Source organism: Lepidothrix coronata, unplaced genomic scaffold, assembly GCF_001604755.1.
Source record: "Lepidothrix coronata isolate B3197 unplaced genomic scaffold, Lepidothrix_coronata-1.0 Scaffold0, whole genome shotgun sequence".
Lineage (NCBI taxonomy): Eukaryota > Metazoa > Chordata > Aves > Passeriformes > Pipridae > Lepidothrix > Lepidothrix coronata.
In genome coordinates this window covers 15,303,389-15,323,304 of record NW_016690180.1, presented here as the reverse complement: position 1 = coordinate 15,323,304, position 19,916 = coordinate 15,303,389, and the positions used below count along the sequence as shown (strand labels likewise).

General features: G+C 35.5%; 1 protein-coding gene across 1 annotated transcript in view; it reads left to right on the top strand.

Moving 5' to 3' along the window:
- TBC1D19 (TBC1 domain family member 19) overlaps positions 1-14,531 on the top strand; it is a 46,669-nt gene extending 32,138 nt beyond the window's left edge. The window contains exons 13-21 of the mRNA XM_017804926.1: positions 295-357; positions 4,128-4,212; positions 6,488-6,532; positions 7,649-7,681; positions 9,991-10,100; positions 11,324-11,415; positions 12,146-12,261; positions 13,080-13,150; positions 14,165-14,531. Of these exons, the coding sequence (XP_017660415.1) occupies positions 295-357; positions 4,128-4,212; positions 6,488-6,532; positions 7,649-7,681; positions 9,991-10,100; positions 11,324-11,415; positions 12,146-12,261; positions 13,080-13,150; positions 14,165-14,239 (690 nt within the window). The 3' untranslated portion in view covers positions 14,240-14,531. The remainder of the gene's footprint in view (positions 1-294; positions 358-4,127; positions 4,213-6,487; positions 6,533-7,648; positions 7,682-9,990; positions 10,101-11,323; positions 11,416-12,145; positions 12,262-13,079; positions 13,151-14,164) is intronic.
- The last annotated feature ends 5,385 nt before the right edge of the window (positions 14,532-19,916 follow it).

The following is a 19,916-nucleotide window of genomic DNA, read 5'->3' as shown; positions in this document are numbered from 1 at the left end:
GTGGAAGACATTTAATTTGAACTTTTAAGTTGTAAAGAAATGGTACCTTCATTTGAAGGAATAACTGGTTTTGTGAGAAAGAAAGAACAGCTTCCATTTCAAGTTTTTACTCTGAGTACTTCATCATGTTAATATAGTATTTTTTAATTTTAAAATATAGAGTATAAACTTAACTACAGTTGTTTCATGATTCAATGGTGAAACTGTCTTCTTCCACTGTGTTATGTTTAGCCTCCATGGGAGTCTGAAGTGAGGCCTTTTGGCTTCAAACTGCTGTATTTTTTTTCTTTACAGGATGTAAAGCTGACAGCAAGCAATGATGACTACTATTTTGTATTTGAAGATTATTTATATCAGGTATGTAACTATTTTTGGTTAGAAAAGCTAGGAAATATACTCCTATGGGATTGTACCATCTTTGGAGTCAGGACTGCCTTTGTGTAGGCAGAGTACTGTGGGACACATGCATCTGTTTGCTGTGTTACATATACTTTCCCTTCTGAATAACAAACTTGTACTCTTAGATAGATTAAGCAGGACAGGCTTCTAAAATTCCTACAGTGAAGGACCCTACAAAATGTCTTTGCAGTGCAGTAAACCAGAAAATACGAAGTCAGCCATATTGTTCCCCTTTCCAGCTTTGCAGTAAAAAAAACCCCAAAACAACTAAAGCTGTGGCATACAGAGAAATTAATACTTGAGAAGTATATAAAGGGTTTCACATTAAAAAAAATTGCTTTAAAGTGGCCTACTGCAATAAGTATAAAAGATTTTGTATTGCCATATTTTTAAGACGTTGATTCTGAATAATTGATTCTAGTAATGTGGTACCCAGCTAATTTATAAAGTATTATCTTTGTTGTTGCCTGTTAAATGCCCTTAAATAGAAGGAGATTACATTTATGAATTTCCTAATGTGTAGTTGATTGCAGTGTCAACATAAATGTCATGCAGCAAACTTAACATTTCCATAGTGCTTTTGATTTCATTAGTCCCATCTGTTAGGTTAGACTTGCTTAATTTTTTGGTTTAGAGCTATGTCAAACTAAATAATTTCTTCTTTGATGGGAATACGTAAAACTGCTAGTAATTTAACTAGTCAAGAGACTGTCCTTAATGCTTCTTAGTCCATACAGATATAAAAACATGGAGTACTATGTAAGCATACTATTCTATCATATCTACATATAATTTAGCATATAAGCATTTAAACATCAATACTTAAAACTATAACTTTGTGAAATTAGACCTTTTTAACTTAAAAATAGTTATAGTATTAAGGTCTGTATTCAAATCTGTTTCTGAATTAAAATTTGAAAACTAGCTGCATAATGACAACTCAGATGTTGAGTTCACTTCAATATTTACATGTAGGAGTTTTTCTTGGTTTAAGGGTCAAAGATAATCTTCATTATTGTGACACTGTGTCTTCATCATGGGATGTGAAAATCTCATTCCTTGTTCATTTGTTACGTAGACTATTAAGGCATATTAATTAGTCATTAACTGACAATTCCAGTGGACACAGAATTATAAACTATGAAGGAGTATGAACTAGTATACCATATAATCTTTTAAGACCATCAGAAATAGATTTTGTTTATCATTCTCAGTATATAGCACATTTGAATGTTTTAATTTTTTATATAACTCTTATTGACTAAAAGAATGACTACAGAATGAAAATCATAGAAGAGACTAAACTGTCTTTAGTAATTTGAAGGAGAATCACCAAAAATCTTCAAAAAATTATGTGGCTAGTTTTACTGCAAGGCTTTCAGGCAAAGAATATCTCAAACTTCTAATTATTTGTTGCTCTAGTTTTGTTTGCTACTTCGTGGTATTCTTCAGGTTCTTCTCTAGTAGAAAGCTATCCATTTTCCTTGATAATTTCCTCTTCCAACCTAATTTGCAAATGCTTTGCTGCCAAATTATTTTGTTCTATAGCCCCTGGAAAAATTCTGCAGTATGAGTCATTTTGATATGGGATATTATTTATTGATTTAATATGATAACTGGAATTAAATATTGGCTAAATAAAATAGGTAATGAAAATTTTAGTTTAAACCAGATACATTTTGCACTGGTTCTGTGGGGATTTTTGCCATGACTCTTAAGTTTTCCAAGTCAATGAGCAGTGTCATTTGTCTGTGTGTTGCTTAGCAGATAAAACATCTATCAAAATAAGAAAATTGGGCTTAAAATAATGATGAGGATATTGAATTGGATTATTGGTACCTCTTTAGCAGCATGCAGTCTTTTTCAGGAAGAACACTGAAATGATGTAATTTATTTCCTTTAATATTTTTGCTTTCTTTACCCTAAAGTTTACATGTTTTTATTACTGAAATAAAATACAGTTACTTTTAATAAAGTAATTTCTTTTTGATAAAAGCTTTGGCTTTTTGTTTCTTTCCCTCGGTGATTTGAATTAATTTGTTTTCTGTTCAGTTTTGATTATAAACATCCAAAGGATATCCTTTGCCAAATGTTTCTGTACTTGAAACAGGGTTTGTATCATTGTTTTGTTTAGCACTATCATTTTTTTAATACCAAAAATAACACATAGATTAATATATTTGTAAATTCATTATTTCAGGCCAGAGGTTCAATTTGAATACTTTAGTCTTTCATCCTGCAAAATGAATATATGCAAAGAACCTCACCCAGCAGTTCTTAGATATAGTCATAACTTATCTTTGAGCTAGAGTCTACCTCTTATAAAGATGCATAGTCTTAATTTAAAGACTTCCAGATACTGGTACTAGACACTGTATTGCTAAAAAAGGGGGCCTTGAATTAAGGTTACATTCTTTCCCCTATGAGTGAATATGATTTATGTCCTTTTCAGATTAGTTTCTTTTTCTTTCACCTCAGTTAACATACACAGAGAATTACATTTGCGTGTGTATTGTTATTGTCAACGATATTTTGGCAGCTATGAAAATGATTGTGTATTGCACAAAATAATATTTAGCTTAAACTGTTTGAGATAAAGGAACTATTTATTTTTTGTATGATGTTTGTATCTGAGAAATAGTTTTGAGATTCAAAAAAGGAAAAAGTCTCCAAATACAACCCACTTTCCGTAAAAAATTAAAAAAGCAGTAATATTCAGATGTTTAATTTTGCGTGTTTCCTTTTGACAAATGCTGATATCTGGAAGATTTTTGCAGTAATTACTGGGAAGGAAAAATCCACTCATTTTTATTCTTAATTAAGTAGTGAAACACCATCTAAAACCTTTCCACCTTTTAAACCTTGACTACAGTTGAAACAAACTCTTAAAACCTTCCAGAGCAGAGGGATTCAGGTGTGAAAAAGTCAGCGGCAAGTTGAAGTCTGCCTTACGTCTGCCCTCTCGTGTACATTTTTGATAGTGCATCTTTTGGTTGCATGAAAATATGGAGATTTTAAAATACAATACTAATTATCAGATTTTTTTACAACTCCAGATAGGATGAGATTCCTTATTGTTATTTTTTTCTATGAATGGTTTTTACTATTTAATTTTATACTCAGTTGCTGTGAATACTGGATTTTTTCATTTGTGTAAACAATAAACTCCACAGATATACTTTACAGAATACAATGTGCATTTCAGACCTTTGGGATACAAGGTGAACATTATTATAGGTACTTTTTGAAAGAGCTGAATTTCCTGCAAGTATTCTGTAAAGATCCTGGGAACGAAAGCAAATGATCAGCTTTCTGGAACTCCACACATCCGAGAATGGAAATGGTTCATCTACTTACTCACTTACTAGGACTTTCCCAGGTCATAGTAACTGAATAGAAAAACAATCTAGTGGACATCAAAGCAGCCAGTTACACACACAGTGTCACCAGTGTTGTGACAGAAGGGGATACACGTTTGCTGAGAAAAGAGGAGGGTTGCAGAATATTTAACTGACAACAAATGAAAGTGAAGGTAAAATCTAGCAAGGTTAAAGTGAGCCTGGAAATTTGAACAGGAAAAAACACTAGTTGATCAAGAGCTTTCAACCTAATTGGCTCTCTTCAACAGCATCTAATAGGTGCTAATTAGGGCAGGTCCTTGAATTTGTTTACCATTGCTTTGTTGATTCAGTAAGTCAGCTGATTTTCATATGCTGTCTTTTTTACAGGTATTACTCTGTTTTTCCCGAGATACATCTGTCTTGGAGCACTTTACTTACAGTAGTGCCACTCCACCCAAATCATACATACAAGGTAAAAGGAGTTGTTTTAAAAGAGATCATGTGGATTTTTGTTGGCTGCTGCAGTTATACATTATGTGAATTTGTTTTGTGTTCATTACACCTCGTAGACTGCATATAAAAGAATGTTAATAAAAAGTCAGTGTATCCAGTTCACTTCTGCACAGATTCTATTATGACAGTTTAGAAGCTGACATAAAGGCCAGATTGCAGTGCTGTTCTTCTACTGCATTTTTCTGTGTATAATTCTGCAGTGTTTTACCAAAGAAATGAAACACACAACTATGACAGTATGGTAAAATCTTGACGACATCTGTCTTTATTAGAGCCAGAAATTTAAATATACAGTGTTGTACTCTGCAGCTTCAGTAAATCTAGCAGCTGGAATCTAGCATTCTGGGTTTTAGAATGTTGTCTTCCCAAAGCAGATATTTGTAGGCAGGAACTAAACATGTTACTGGAGAACTGTGGGCTCTGTTCAAAGGTGTGGGAGAGTAGAGCTTTACCAAGCATACTTAAAACTGATTTTTTTAAAAAGCATGGCATCTTCAGAGTGTTAGCTGATTTTTAGATGTTCTTTGGCTTAGGTTCTCGTTATTTTTCTCAACAATCTTAAATTTATTGGTTCAACCCACTTGTGTTCTCTGCCAACTTTTAATGCCATACATTTGGACTGTTTCTATGCTTCTTAGAGCCTCACCTGCATTGACTTTACCCAGAGGTTCCTAATTTTTCCTTCATTTTTGAGTCATATAGTAATCCAGTCACTTTTTTTTCCATGTACCTTTTACATTCCTATTTTCTTCCTTGGTTCCTGGTGCCTTTATATGGAGCCAAATGTGATTTCCAAGTACTTTTTTTGAGCAAGACCTCTGCTGACAGTTTTCCTCTTGCTGCCTCTTATGTCACTAGAGGTAACGTTTGTTTCCTAATTTTTTAATTCCTTCTTTATTGCTTTTGGGTATTTTCTCTCTCTTTAACTGAATTAGGGAGGTTTTTTTACCTCCTTCTGGAAATAAGCAAATGGCTCACCCTGGAGCAGAACAGCGGGGGGTCCCACATCTCACTTCAGACACAGAGCCATGGCAGCCCAGAAACACAGCTATGGGGAACATCCTACTTATTCCTGGGCAAATCTGGGGAACGAAGTTGCTGTGCGGTGTAAATCCGAAAGGCTTATAGGTCCTATTTTTGGCTGATTTTCCAAAGGATGTGCTTGCTAAAAATACTCTCTCTCCAGATTACAACTCCTGACTGCTCAGCAAGCAAACTATTGAAAGGAAAAGGAGAAAATATTTTTTAGTTTAATGAAACAACTCATTTCTATAATTGGGAAGTACTTGATTTTATTTACATAAAGAGTTTCGCAGGTTAATTTTGCTTTTAATTCAGTCAATTCATGCTGCAGGAAAATAACAAAGTCCAGATTCCATTGAACCTGAAAAAAGTTCCCTATGCTAAATTCTTCTGTGTAGAGTGAACAGAATATAGAGAGATCTAAAGGATCTCTGATTATTCTGTAAATTTTCATGTAACTGATTACATTTTCTAGATTAATTTTCTCATTTTAAAACTAAAATTATTATGTTTTAAGTATAACAATTATGCATAATAACACCTTTATACTTATAAATAAATTATTAATTTTAATAATGTATTTTTATTATTAGGCTCTATACGTAAAATATGGTTTAATAATACAATGTGTTCATTTTTCAGGGAAGGTAAGAAATTATATGGTCAGTCTATATGATCAGTGATTTTCTTGACTTAATTAGTCTTTTGTATCTAACAGGTTACTTAAATATTTGTTAGTTCTATCAGAATTGTGCTATTCATCTTCCTCTCTGTTGCAGGCTGAATAAAGCCTTGAATATTTTTTATCTGTGCTTGTGTCTGTTTAAATGCTTTTCCTGTCCCTAGGTCACTCTGCCCTTAACCTTATCCCCTCATAGAGTTTCACCGTCTTCAAGGTCTGCAGCAAACACCTTTAGAGCTCCTAAAACACACACAAATAAAATCTCTGTGGAACAGCATTGCTGAAATTTTCCTCCTCTATTTTGTAGTTTTTGTTGTTTTGTCATCCTTCTTTATTAGTGCTGCATTTCAGTTTTATATCTGACACTGTACCTGTCCTGTTGCATTGCTTTCTTGTTTTAGACAATATCATCTATAATGTAATTAGTTATTATTTGTATACTTGTAACTTAGAATCTACCTTTTTAATTTAAATCTTTACACCTTTTAACTTCTTAATCACGTTTTCTTTGTGGTTTGATGGTTCACAGGAAAACTTGGAATGGAAGAGTATGCTGTTTTCTATCCTCCAAATGGTATGGATTATACTATTGCCTCCTCTAGTGGTAGACTGTAAAGATACAGAATTTTTTCTCAAATACATGATAACTTCTTTTTCTTTTACATGTTTTGTTTTATTGTTACTCTGTTAAATTCATTAATTTCAAGGAGTAAGCTGGACTGAAGCTGCTCCAAACCCACATTTCAGCCTGGTGTTAGTAGTCACAGGGTTTGTCTGTGTGGGGGAAGGAGAAGGAAAACAAGTTGTGGTGCAGGAGCTCATATTCCAGTCTTGTATCACCACTTAGAGGATCTGAATGATACATGCTGACATTGTTTGACCTCCCAGCTTTTCAGTACTCAACAAACCACACCCTAAAGCCTTGTCCTTTCAAAATGTGTGTTCATATTAAAAAATCAGACTTAACTAATCTATGTAATTTTAAGTTAATATCATTGCTGTTGTTGTAACTTCAGTTATTAAAATTGTTTTTTCAGCTCTTTGACCATTTCAATCCCTGTCTATTGAATCCTTTCCCTGGTCTTGCACTGCATTTGTATTTCAAGTTCAAGGTCTTTGCTCCTGTTTCCAAGGCCTTGTGTCACCAGTCTTAAATCTGTGTCTCTGGCCTTGTCTTACCTTTTGTCAAAGCAGCTTCCTCTTACTGGTCCTCTATAAAAACTAGTGAATGGGAGCTAAAAGCAGCTGGAAGGGAGGAGAGAGCTGTTGTGCTGCAACTGCCAAGTACTGTAAATGTTGTATCTGAGTGCTACATGAATTACTGGAGGTCTTGGCCTCCTTTTTTTTCCTGCTCCGGTCTGGTCATTGAATGACATTTACGGGTTGTCATTTATCTGAAATTAGGTTCTGATATCAGCAAAGCTTTTACATAACAACTTCATGGAAACTGAGTTTTACCTGGCTTTCTAGGAACTATAGCTTGTGTTTAAGCATGTAACTGGTTGTACTGAAGTAAGTGATACTGTACTAAAATATTTACAAGATTTGAGGTCTATGCAGGTGCCATAACAAGGAAATATTTTATTCCTATGGTGGGCAGAATGGAATTTAATAACATGGGGGGGAAATTCTTTTTGCATTGAGAAAAAGGACTGTAAAGAACAAAAAAAAATATATTTTTGTTTTGTAGGTGTAATTCCTTTTCATGGCTTTTCTATGTATGGTAAGTGTGACTCTCGTAAACTAAAACCTCGGGATTGCTTTTTATCATATTGCAGTTTAAAGCTGTAAGTAATTTTCTGCAACTTTTAAACTTGTGTGTATGCTTTTATGTTTCTTTGTGTATAGACAGTTGTATATAATTTTAAAAATTCCAGACTGTTTCTATTGACTTATATTACAGCTTTCTACTGTGTGGGAGTTCCTAATTTGAGAGCTAATAGCTGAGCTAAGCTGTGCATCTTAATGTACATGAATACAGGGATAAATTTTGTCAACAAAGTGCTCTTTTTTGTGTTTCACTTCCGGGTAGACCAAGTTACTTGTGAAAAGAGTTTGTGAAAACATGAATTATGTGAAAGGCCTGTCGCTGTATCCATTTGTCTACAAGAGGCATTAAAAGAGCATTATGTAATACACTGGTTGCTACTTTACTGCACAGAGGAAATAAGACTTTTAGGAAAAAAGCAGAAAAATGTCCTTGGTTTCAAATATTACAAGGCAGCTACTGCAGATGCACTCCAACAATGCGAGACTAGTTGTCTTTGCTTTTCATTTTTTCCTTTGATTTAGCAAAAGTGTTTGTGGTATCACAGGACAAGCAGGTTTAAAGATTATACTTAAAATGCTATATTTTAAAATGGTATATTTTACTAATAATAAGTTTAATGATCACACAATCATTGAAATCACACAATTTAAATATGAAATGCAAATTGAAACCTGATTAGGGAATCTAAAGTCTTTGAAGTAACGAACACTTTAGTTACAAACTCCTTCTTAGGGACTTACTAGAAGGCTTTCACTTATTCTGTGTGAACTGCTTTTCAAAATGTTTGGATTTGACTCTGCCCTTGAGAACATCATCTCCCAAATTTTCCTCCCTCCCTCCTGTTCTTGCTTTTACAAGGGCTCAGAATGTGCTGGTTGTGAGAAGGAGGCAGGCTGAAAAGCAAGGCAGCAGAAACACGGTATAACTCCAGCCTGTGGGTACAGTGGCTGGGACCAAGCACAGCATCCTCTGTATTCCGTGCTGTGCTGCTTTATGAGGAAGTATCTGGGTCTTTATGTAAATCCTGTACATTTTTTCCTGTTTGCATGCATACGTTTTTGGGGTGCCAACTGTCAGAGGCTGTTCTGTTACCCTCCTGGCCTTTGTGTACATATGCACACTGCCAAGTCTTCCACCTCCATCTTTGATCATTAAAAACATAAACACTGGTAACACCCTCTGCTTTTCTTACCCCTACGTAAATACAATTTCTGTGAACATCTCACCCTACCGTAGCACCCCATCTCTCATACACAGACACCATTTTTTTCATTAAGCCACCTTCTCTGATATATAGATATGAAAATAAATTCACACCTGCATATATCCATATATATATATGTATAAATGTACATATATCTATGTGCATATGTATACATACATCTGCAGACAAATGCATCCATATCCCCAGCCTCTGTAAAAAAAACTGGAAGGGAAGGTGAATGTAGAGATAGAGACTATGAGTGTGTTAAAATGTAAGCTGTCATCCAAAATGAATGCACCTGTAAAGTGAAGCAGTCAGCATGAAGAGTGAACAGATAAAAAGGCTGTTCACAAAAATGTATAAGGAAAACTGTCTCTGAAAACGCATTGAGTGAATGGAGTATCATTCTGACAGAACCGGTTATGTTTGTGCAGCATATATATATATAACATATTTATCTATATGCTGGACTTTTACAAAACAACAAACGTTTGAGAGCTGCTGCTTTACTAAAAGAGTTCTAAACAGTAAACCACTAAATGTCCATGCTTTACAGATCCTGTAAGAAATAAACAGGTCTCTATCAGTTTGTCATACTTACGGGATGTTATTGTGGCAACCAAAAGCTGTTTTTTAATATTTTCATTTTTGCAACATCTGTCTTCAAGCAGTCATACAAGTGAAGTAAGGAGCTTGTCACTAACCCCTGGGCACATTGGAAGTTATAGACAGTTGAATAAAAAACTTGCACTGTTCAACATCCTATTACCCTACACCGCAGAGAAGCCAGCACTGTAGTAAGCAGTTCTTATTAGTTTAGATTCTTGAAATATATATAACTACTACCTAGAATGTATCACACTCCTTTTCTTTACTTTTTACATTAAATGATAGAAGTATTCTATAACAGTCTTCCTCAATAACTGGTTTAGTATTATTTTTGTAAATTGTGCTACTATAAATTACTTGGTTTTTCCTCATACTTCATGCACTTAATCATTGAACTCTTTTAGCAGTTTACAGTGTTGAGTCAATTATAATTCTTTTATCCTTTCAGTTGCTCCACTTTGTTTTCTGTACCATGAACCTTCCAAATTGTATCAGATATTCCGTGAGATGTATGTGCGTTTTTTCTTCAGACTCCATTCCATCTCTTCTCATCCCTCTGTAAGTTCATTAGGAATTAAACCCACTCACTTGATATTCTATTTGCTACAGAACAATAATATACAGTAGCATGGTTTTCTATGCGATTGAAATGTATTCTTTTAAATATAATAAAATATTTCAGGCATGTTTGGGAAGATTATTAGGTAATTCTAGTTTGGATATTGTTGTTTTCTATGTCCATGTTACTCTTTGCAATAGAATATCATGTACCTTATTAAAATAGTAAGTTCTCATTTTATGAGTGTGTGGGGTCTTTTATGAGTCAAGTATTTTAATGTAATAGGTTTCTCAGTTAAAGGAGCCACAAAATGCATACTCAGTTGCTTTCATTGATGACATGTAAGTGCACAATGAAGTATTGTCGGGGTAGAGGGACTAAAATATATGTATATAGATATTGTTTCAGTGATATCAAGTTAATGTGTGTTTGTTTAGCGAAGTATCTTGGTGTGATGGCAAATGCTTTTTAGCACTACTAGATGAATTTAGATAATTCGGTTATGTTTATGATCAGGACATTCTGTCTTGAATGTAAGACAATTGAAGAAATTGTCTTATCTTCAATTTCTGAAGAATAAAACCTAGCAAATATTATTTTTTTCCTTCAAAAAGTGCAGAAGAGTTATATTGCTTTTTGAAAACGTTTCCTGGTTCAAAGAAAATCCTTTCCTTGATAGATCATTTCAAGGCTATGCACTGTGCTTTCCATCATTAATAGCAGGGAAACAGGACAAATAGAATCTGATCATTTATATTGTAATTTTAAAAAGAAAATTTAAAATGTGTTTATATCTAACTTTTTTGTGGTTATCCCCACTGCTGTTTGGTTTTAGTTATCAGAGATACTTTTTCTAACATGCTCTATTTTTTAGTGCAACTGAGGTCTGTTTCATCAGAGTGGAAGTATTTCAAGTAGTTCATATTATAATAACCCACTAAATACTCATATCCTGACATACACAATGATAAGTAACTTGGAGCTGAAAGGGACTATCAGAACATATGATGTTGTTGATGCATAGAGAGAATTGTAGGAGCAAAGCTTTAGTGGCTGAAGGTATTAGAGCTGCTTGGGCCTCTCGTACCTGAGCTGAATATTATATCATTAATAATATTCTATTGTTTGAATTAAAAATTCATGCATATTTACCTGCTGATACTGTTTTCTTGGATTTGACAGGATGAGTGTTAGTATTGTTTCTTTATGCTTGTTTCTTTAGGGCATTGTATCATTGTGTTTGCTTTTTGAGACTCTTCTACAAACTCATCTGCCCCAGCTCTTCTATCACCTCCGAGAAATTGGGGCTCAGCCGTAAGTACTTCTTTCTGACTTGTTGCAAATGTTGCAGATTGATTGTTCTGAATGCTGTTCTCGAGTATTTAATTTAAGATCTATGGGAAATTATTCAAAGGTGTGAACAGCAGTGTGGCATTTTTTCTTAAAAGTCAACTGGAGTCCTTTGTGTATCTGTGCTTTGTGCATTTCTTCAGTATATTCTTTGAAAAAGAATGGAGAATTGCTCTACGACAAATGCTGCATTGTTCAGCTAAGTTTCAGTAATTCATGTCAGATCTGATGGAACTAAGTGACTTTTTTCCTAGGGGACAGAAGACACAGAGATGTGTTAGTTACAGGAGAAGGTACCAGAGAGCAAGAGGCTGTCATTGGATAGTGAACTCATGGCACCAAGTGCAATAGAACCTGAAAACCCTCTTTGCCATAATTGGTATCCATTTTAATAGCATAATAGCAGAGAGGATGAAACATTGAGGGTGATAATAGCTGAGGATCACTCTAATGTGATTGTTTGATCAGAATGATAATGGGAAAGATAGTAGCACTTTATCAACTGAGGTGCTAAATAGCTTTATGATGACTGTTGCAAATTAAAATATTGATTATTAATGCAGCAAGAAAAATGGCTGTTCTTCCTGGAAGAGAAATGCAAGAGGATAATGAAATGTATTTAATTTATAGAGGATTTTTCTGATTATTATGGGAGGCAGAAATATAATAACTGTTGTTTATCTCTTGTTTGCAGGCTACGAATTTCATTTAAATGGATGGTACGAGCATTTTCTGGTTATTTAGCTACAGATCAGCTCTTGCTTCTGTGGGACAGAATCCTGGGATACAATTCTCTTGAAATTCTTGCTGGTAATAGAATTATTTTTGCAAAACATTTTAAATCTGGGTGAATGTGAGGCAGATACATGTTAGCTTCAATGTATTTTGTGACAAGAAGAAAAAAGCTCTTTGAATGCTGAAAGCAGATTACATACATGTCAAAGAACATACTTCTAGAAAACTAGAATTGCATAAATACTGCATCTCTAACTAAAAATATGTGAGGTAATTTTTTTTTTTACAGTAACACTTAAAAAATGCTTATTGGTCTCTGAACAGAACATAGGATGTTCTTCGGTGGTTTTGGTAAATTAGTTCATCACCTTTCACAAAATACAAGATTCGTGTTATTCATTTATGGCAACTACTGCTTCAGTACTTTAAGTGACTGAGAGTCCCTCTGATTTTGCTGGATGATTTCTTCCTTTGAAGTGGCATCTTTTAGGAGACTTTGAGAGTTTTGTACTTAAATAATGCTATCATATTTATGAAGGTTTAAGATGGGGGTTTTAAAGAAGACATGTATCTTCAGTGGGGTCTGTTTTTAAATATGAAGGAGTTGCATAGAAGAGCAAAGGTTTTGGTTCCATTTGTATGTATAAGACAGCTTGTCCTTTTAATCAAAAGCTAGTCATCTTAAACTCAGGCATTTTCACTCAGACTAATCTGAAGGAATGTTGTGTTTTTTCTGTCTGTTTAAAAGTGGCCAAAGAAGCTCAAACACAGCCGCTTGTTTTACGTTATTCTTCAGAATCAAAATGATTCATCTAAGAGAGTGAAAATTGGTATTTTACATCAAGATTAATTCTAACCACTAATTAACTTAAATATTGGGCATTTTCTTTCAGTCCTGGCAGCTGCTGTGTTTGCTTTCCGAGCAGTCAACCTGATGGAGGTGACGTCACTGGCTGCAGCTGAAGTAAGGATAAGTTTCAGTTAGAGGAGATTGAAATAGTTTTTGATGCTTTGCCAATAGGAGTAACTTAAGCTTCACGTGGCACATGATACATAGTGCAAATCTTTCTGTCTAAATTCTTACCTTAGATACAAAGTAAGGAAATTGTGAACATGCAGTACATAATGCTGCTTTTCTGGAGTAAAAGGAAATAAAGGATATTTCCTACAAAAATGCAGTGCTATAAAATTATTTTGTACAATAAGATTTTTCTTCTGTTTCAGTATATAATCTGTGTTTGTGGGCTATATTGTTTTTGAAATATTGTAGGGGTTTGTACCTTTTTCCTCAGCACATTTTAATGGAGTTGCTTCTGTGCTACAAATTACAAAGATTTTACAAGATTACTTTGTCACTATGAATCTGAAATTTTGCTGTGCATATGGTCATGAGAAATGAAGGAAAATAAGTCATTAAGATGAAGATTATAATTGTTTAGTAATTTGTTGGTTTGGGGGGTTTTTTTGTTGTTTTCTTTTTCTGTTTTTTTTTTAAAAATATGGTGATTGATTCTTTCCAACCTTTGAGAGTTTGTGATCACTTTCTTTGGGTTTTTTTAAAGCATAATTCATGAGAGGACATTAACTATTTGAGATATTACATTGGACTTACTTCACAAGTACTAGCCAAGCCACAGGATAAGGATTCTTAATTCCCAACTATTTTTAGAAGCAAGTTGAAATGTTAGACCCCTTGTTCACCCATGATGCCATGTATATTTGAAGTAAGGCTAAAGGCTAAAATAAAGTTACTTGGGTTATATATGTAAACATATGCTTTTTCTTTGAAATGTTAGAGTAAAAAATAATGCAATAAAGTGCAAACAGAAACCAATATAATTTGTTTCTAGCCAGGTCCAAATCAAATTATTGACAATATTAAAGTCAGTATTTGAATCTTTTTCTGACTTCTTAACTTGCTTTAAGGAAATTTGATTCAAATGTCAAGTTTAACAAGCCTTTTTGGTTTTCCTCCTAGGCTGTACTTGCTGATCTTTCAACCCTGAAAGTTATGCCTCTTCTTCAAATCTTCTTGTTTGCTACTGTCACTTGATCTGCTTCAACAATACTGGTACCACATTCCAGTCTTTCAGGAGAAGCTAAGCATCAACTATGCAATGTCTTCATAAAACCAAAATTAAACTCTATAATATCAATTTAGAAATCATTACCTTAAAATTTTCTAACTGAAAACAATAACTTTGCACACAATTGTGTGCAGTGCATGCTAATGAGTTTCACTGTAAGAGCAATTACTTGTACATTGAGAATGACTACTTCTGCAAATAAACAATATGAATCACTGTCTAAAATGCATGTAATAATAAAGTAAATGTAATTCGTGATCTGAGTTTTATGATGTTAATTTCAGAGTTGTAAAATCTCTCTTTTAATATGAAATTACTTTTTCAAGCTCACAGCTCAAATACTGTCAGGTGAGAAAATAAAGATACTTAAACTTGCAAGATCTTTTTTTTCTCATTTTTCTAAGGATCATACACAAGTTCTGCTGCCTCTACCTTATTTATTCTTTTCACAGAAATTTTGTCCATGTTCTTTCTCATGTTAATTGCTCCTGTTTATTCTTTTCTTACCCAGAGATGTAGTCACACATTCCCCATCCACCTTTGGTTAGGTATACAGCCACCTCAGGCATCTGCTAAACTCCTACCCAGAGTCCCATCAAAGGCACCGTGTCATAAAATATGTTCCCCTGCCGAGAAGGCCTGAGCAAAGCTTCCTTCAGAACTTGTTGGAGCCAGTCCTTGCATGAGACAAAATATTCCCCTGAGAATGATGCCAAGAGTCCTTTTGCTGTGCTCCATGCCCTCTTTGGGAGAGCAGTGCTATGCCTTTGACAGTTTTCCAGCCTCTGTGATTCAACAGCTCAGGCTTCGGTGCAAGATCCAAACGCATATCCATGTGTGACGGATTGTCACTACACTGTTGGGCTGGCATCATCTGTTAGCTATCAGACCTTTATGTGAGGTCTTTCAGATCTTTTCCACTGATACGTTTAATTCCACAGTTAGAATCAATTATCTGATTTAAGTGCATCTTAACACCCAAAAAAGGCTCAAAGTCAAAAAGTCTATGATTCTTGTTGTCTATGTTGTGTTGTTGTCTCTGTCAGGATAATGTAGTAAAAACATACTGAACTTTTATAGACTGGTAGTAAATTTATAAGGCCAGTTTTAAAAATGGTAATGTTATGGACTCGGTATGATCACTTCTTAAAGAAAAAACCAAACTGCTTAACACGTGCAATGTATCCAGTGAGAATACTTGGGGAAATTTTGTTCTGGATAACAGAGAAAATTGATCTTTTCCTTAGTATTTGCAAGAAATGTTTTTGACTGTTTAAGTAGAGTTTTTTCTATGACAGTTTTTAAAAAGGCATGTGACAGCTTTTATCCTTTACAGCAAGTATTGCCCCTGTTTTATGTATGGGGAATGGAGGCATAGAAAGATTAAGTGATTTGCTAAAGATTACAGTGTAAATTCCTAAAAGAGGTAAGCAGTCTTTCCTCTCCTGAATTCCTGTTTACACTTCTGAATACTCAGTTTGTGTATTACCTAGAAGACCTTATTTCATCTTCAGAACAACACATAATGTAAATCTACCTGTAGAAATGCAGCATTTTGCATCTTTTAAAATCTGTAAGACTGAGTAGCAATTTAGAAATGATAATGTTACAAAGCACTCACAAGGATTTTGGCTCAATAAGGTCATTACAAGGTTACCATGGCTTTTTAGAGAATTAAAAGTATTTACTAAATAGCAAGGGAGATTCCCTACAGGCCTGCTGACCCTCTAATTCCCATCGCTCTGTGCAAGTACATGGTGCAGAATCCAAACATTACCCTAACCCACTGTCTGTACAGCCTGGAGAAGAGGAGACAGAGGGGTTGTAACTCACTGCAGTTACAACTTCCTCGTGAGGGGAAGAGGAGGGGCAGGTACTGATCTCTTATCTGTGGTGACCAGTGTCAGGACACGAGGGAATGGCCTGAAATTGTGTTGAGGGAGGTTCATGTTTGATATTAGGAAAAGGTTCTTTCCCCAGAGGATGGTTGGGCACTGGAACAGGCTCCCCAGGGAAGTGGTCAGAGCACCAAGCCTGACAGAATGTGTTTCAAGAAGCATTTGGACAATACACTTGGGCACATGGTGAGACTCCTGGAGATGGTCCTTGCAGGGCTAAGGGTTGGACTTGATCCTTGTGGGTCCCTTCCAGCTCAGCATATTCTGTGATTCTTTTTTTTTTCATTTCACCTTCCCCACTGGGGTACTTCACTCCTGTTCCTGACCTCCACCAATGTTTCTCCCGATGGCTGCACAGGGACCCTTATGCTCTGCAGCTCGTGTGGGTCACCGCACCCTCGTCCAGGCCACTGGTGTGGCTGCCCGGGTGGCTGCTCCGTGTACCTGGAGTGATGCTGTTCCTCTCACCTCTGGGGTGGCCAAAGGCCACGGGCAGCGCTTCAGCCAGGACCTGCTATAGCAGCAAATCTCTTGGAAACCTCTGCTGCCTTTGGTCAGGTGTTTAAGTTGCCTTTTTTGAGACACAGAAAGGTGCCTACAGACAGAGAGGCATGTATACAGGAATATTGAGTATAATTGCTTTAAAAATGAGATTGAGATTAAAAAATGGACTAGTTCCTCACCTTAGGCTTCACCTATACTGCTAGATTTTTATATCTTTTTAAAAATCTGCTTTACAAAGTTGCTTTTACTGAAATGATATTGTTTTCATGTTCCCCTCAGTTACTCATTTAGTTCCCACAAAATATTGTGTTTCACATTCTGGCTGATACTTGTATTTTTAATCTCCCTTGTTTAAATAACGCCCTTTCTTTTAAATAGTTTATTCTTCAAATATTAAAATGACTGATTCCTGTCTTGCAATGAGATACTTCTCTTGTATACATAGGTAGTATCAGTTATTTAAGTTATTTAAGTTTTAATTCTTTAACTTTAGAGATCAATTCAAACTTGTTGATGTCTGTAGTCTGTCTTTTGACTTCCAAATTCCTAAAATTCCTTTTTCATTTTTGCTGTTTAAAGTAATGGTCAGATATGATAGTAGAATCATGTCTAAATTGATAATTACATTGGTTTAGACAGGCTCAGTTGAATGTTCAGTGGGTCAATTTAGTCAAATTGTTTTTCTTGGTCTGTTCCACCCTCTTATCTGAAATCAATATAAAGAGACATTTCAGTACAAGAACTAGTTGTCTCCATATTTATAGATAAAGATCAATTTTTTTGCTGCTTACCTTAGGACTCTGGCTATGGTCTGTCAAGGGTTTCTTGTAATGTCAAATAGACTGTTGTAAAAATGCAAAAGTAAATAGGCTTGTCTAAAAATGTACCCAAGTTATCTTTGTTCAGTACTTCCAAAAATATGTTGAAGCTAAAATCTTGATGGCTGGGTAATGGAACAGTTGAATAACTAGAACAGTTTATAATTTTTAGTGGAATTTTTTTTGTCATAGTAACAAATTTTATTATGAGAAATGGAGAGAATATGAAGACTGTAAAACAGATATCCCAGTAAAAAGAAAAGACTGGAAAGAGTCTCCAGTTTAAGACACATTTTTACTTGTTGCCAGAAACCAGAAAAAAAAAATATGGTGAAACTTGTGCCTCTTTTACACCCTTCTGATGAATTTTATAAAATTCTTCCAACAAGACTGAAAGGATTCCTTGAAACAGAATTGCTGTATAAAAATCAGTTTTGGGAAAGCAGTGTAGCAAGCTGCTTATTAATACTAAATAAGTATTTTATAAAAAATACTGAAATACATTGCAAAACTGAAGGGCTATACCTTCAGTGAGGAAGGGGAAGAGCCTTTCAAAATATTTTAACAAATCAGTAAAATATGCCGTCCAGTATTTTCTGTGAGGAAACAGGAGGGAGGGGACGGATGCAGCCAGGGTGGCGGGAGCTGCTGGGTGCTTCCTTTTCCCTCCTTTTCTCCAGGCCGTTCCCTTCCAGTTCCCTTCCATGCCTGGCTGCTTGCAGGTGCCGCACCAGCGGCTTCCATTCCCACAGCCCACACAGGAAAGGCAATTAGCTGAAGCACATATTTGAGATCAACAGGCTTCCTCCAGCCCCAGGAAGCTCTCTGGCTGGGCAGGGGAGTACAGCAGGACAGGGCCAGGGCCAAGGTGAGGGCCCCTGGGAACGACCGGCAGAGGGGCATTAGCCAGCCTTCCTGTCGGACCCGGAGCACCAGCAGGAGAAACAACCCCTGTGAACAATTCCCACTACAGTAGCCATAGGAACGATACTGTGTTTCAGAAGTGCTGAAGAGCAACTGTGGTGGGGTTGGGGTTCTTTTATGGATTTAGGACTCAGTACAGGAGGGAAAAAATACCCCTTCTGAAGGCTTCAGGCTTTTAGCACAAGGCCACGCTTGTTGTGAGAGACTGCTCCTCTGTGAGCAGTTCTGCAAGAACCATTTATTGTAAATAAACACAGAATAACCTGAAATCTCTAAAATCCAGAATAAGCTGTGATGCTATTTGAGATCACGGAAGGGTGTTTTTTCCTGCACACTTCATGCTCACCTTTTTCAGTACCTTAACAAAATTGTTAATGCAGGGAAGATCATCTTGACCAAGTAGTGTGACAGTTGTGCTTTGCTTTAAAACAGTGTTAAAATGTCTCAGCTTAGCATCTTTTAAGTAGGCAGTTAAGAGTATGCCTACCAAATGATGGCATTACTGGACAATTATGCTTTGGAGAACGTCTCGGGATACTTGTCTCTTCTGTGGATGACACAGTGCAGCACAAGTCAGCAGATGTTACTGTGGGCAGAGTGAGTCCGTGGTTAGGACAGGATGTTTGTCTTGGGTTTACCACGCTTGGTAAGACTGCAGCACATAATGGGTGGTGATGCAATCTGACTGTGCTAAATACTGACAGGCTATCAGCTTTAAAATGAATACAAAGGGAGAAATACTGCTTTTTGGCAATTTTTTTTTTGAGGCTTTGTTTAAGCCCAGGGAGGTTCACCTGCTTCTGTGTCTTGTCAGACATTGCTGGTTATAGGATGTGAACTTGAGGGTCTCTGAAGAAGGATGCAGTGGGGCCTCTTGTGTGCCCACATTTCAAAATCAGCATGTTGTTGTAGATGTTGGACTACTGATATGTGCAAACAATTATCTCTAGAGAATAGGCTTTATGAAGGACCACAGTGCTTTGCCAAATGACATTGTATTTGGCTGAACAATTAGAACAAATTGTTTCTTTTGGGATTACGACCAAAATAAATGGAATACTTATCAAAAGAGTTAAAGATCACATTTTGTGAAAGACAAAGTGTGTGACCAATTTCTGTGCTTTGTTTTAAACAAAAAAGTCTGTATCATGTTGCTAAGAGACAAGTTGGAACTTGATAGTCAAGGACAAAATATTATGTTATAGACACCTAATATGTTTTAGTAGGTATCTGATAGTTCATTTATTCAAGAGCCATGTGTTCCATGAATGGTACATTCTATGATTTTTTTTTCTGAAAAAGCCTACCTAGGATAGTTACAGCCTGAATACGTCCAATTATAAACAGTATATCAGCACAAATATATATTGTAAAGATCAATAATATTTAATTTTCTATCTGTTCAGTACTATTTATTATCTAAATTTGTTTGATTATAAGTCAAGTGTCACAACATTTTCCCTTTTCTCCCATTTTTTTCCAAGTGCATCTGGGTTACA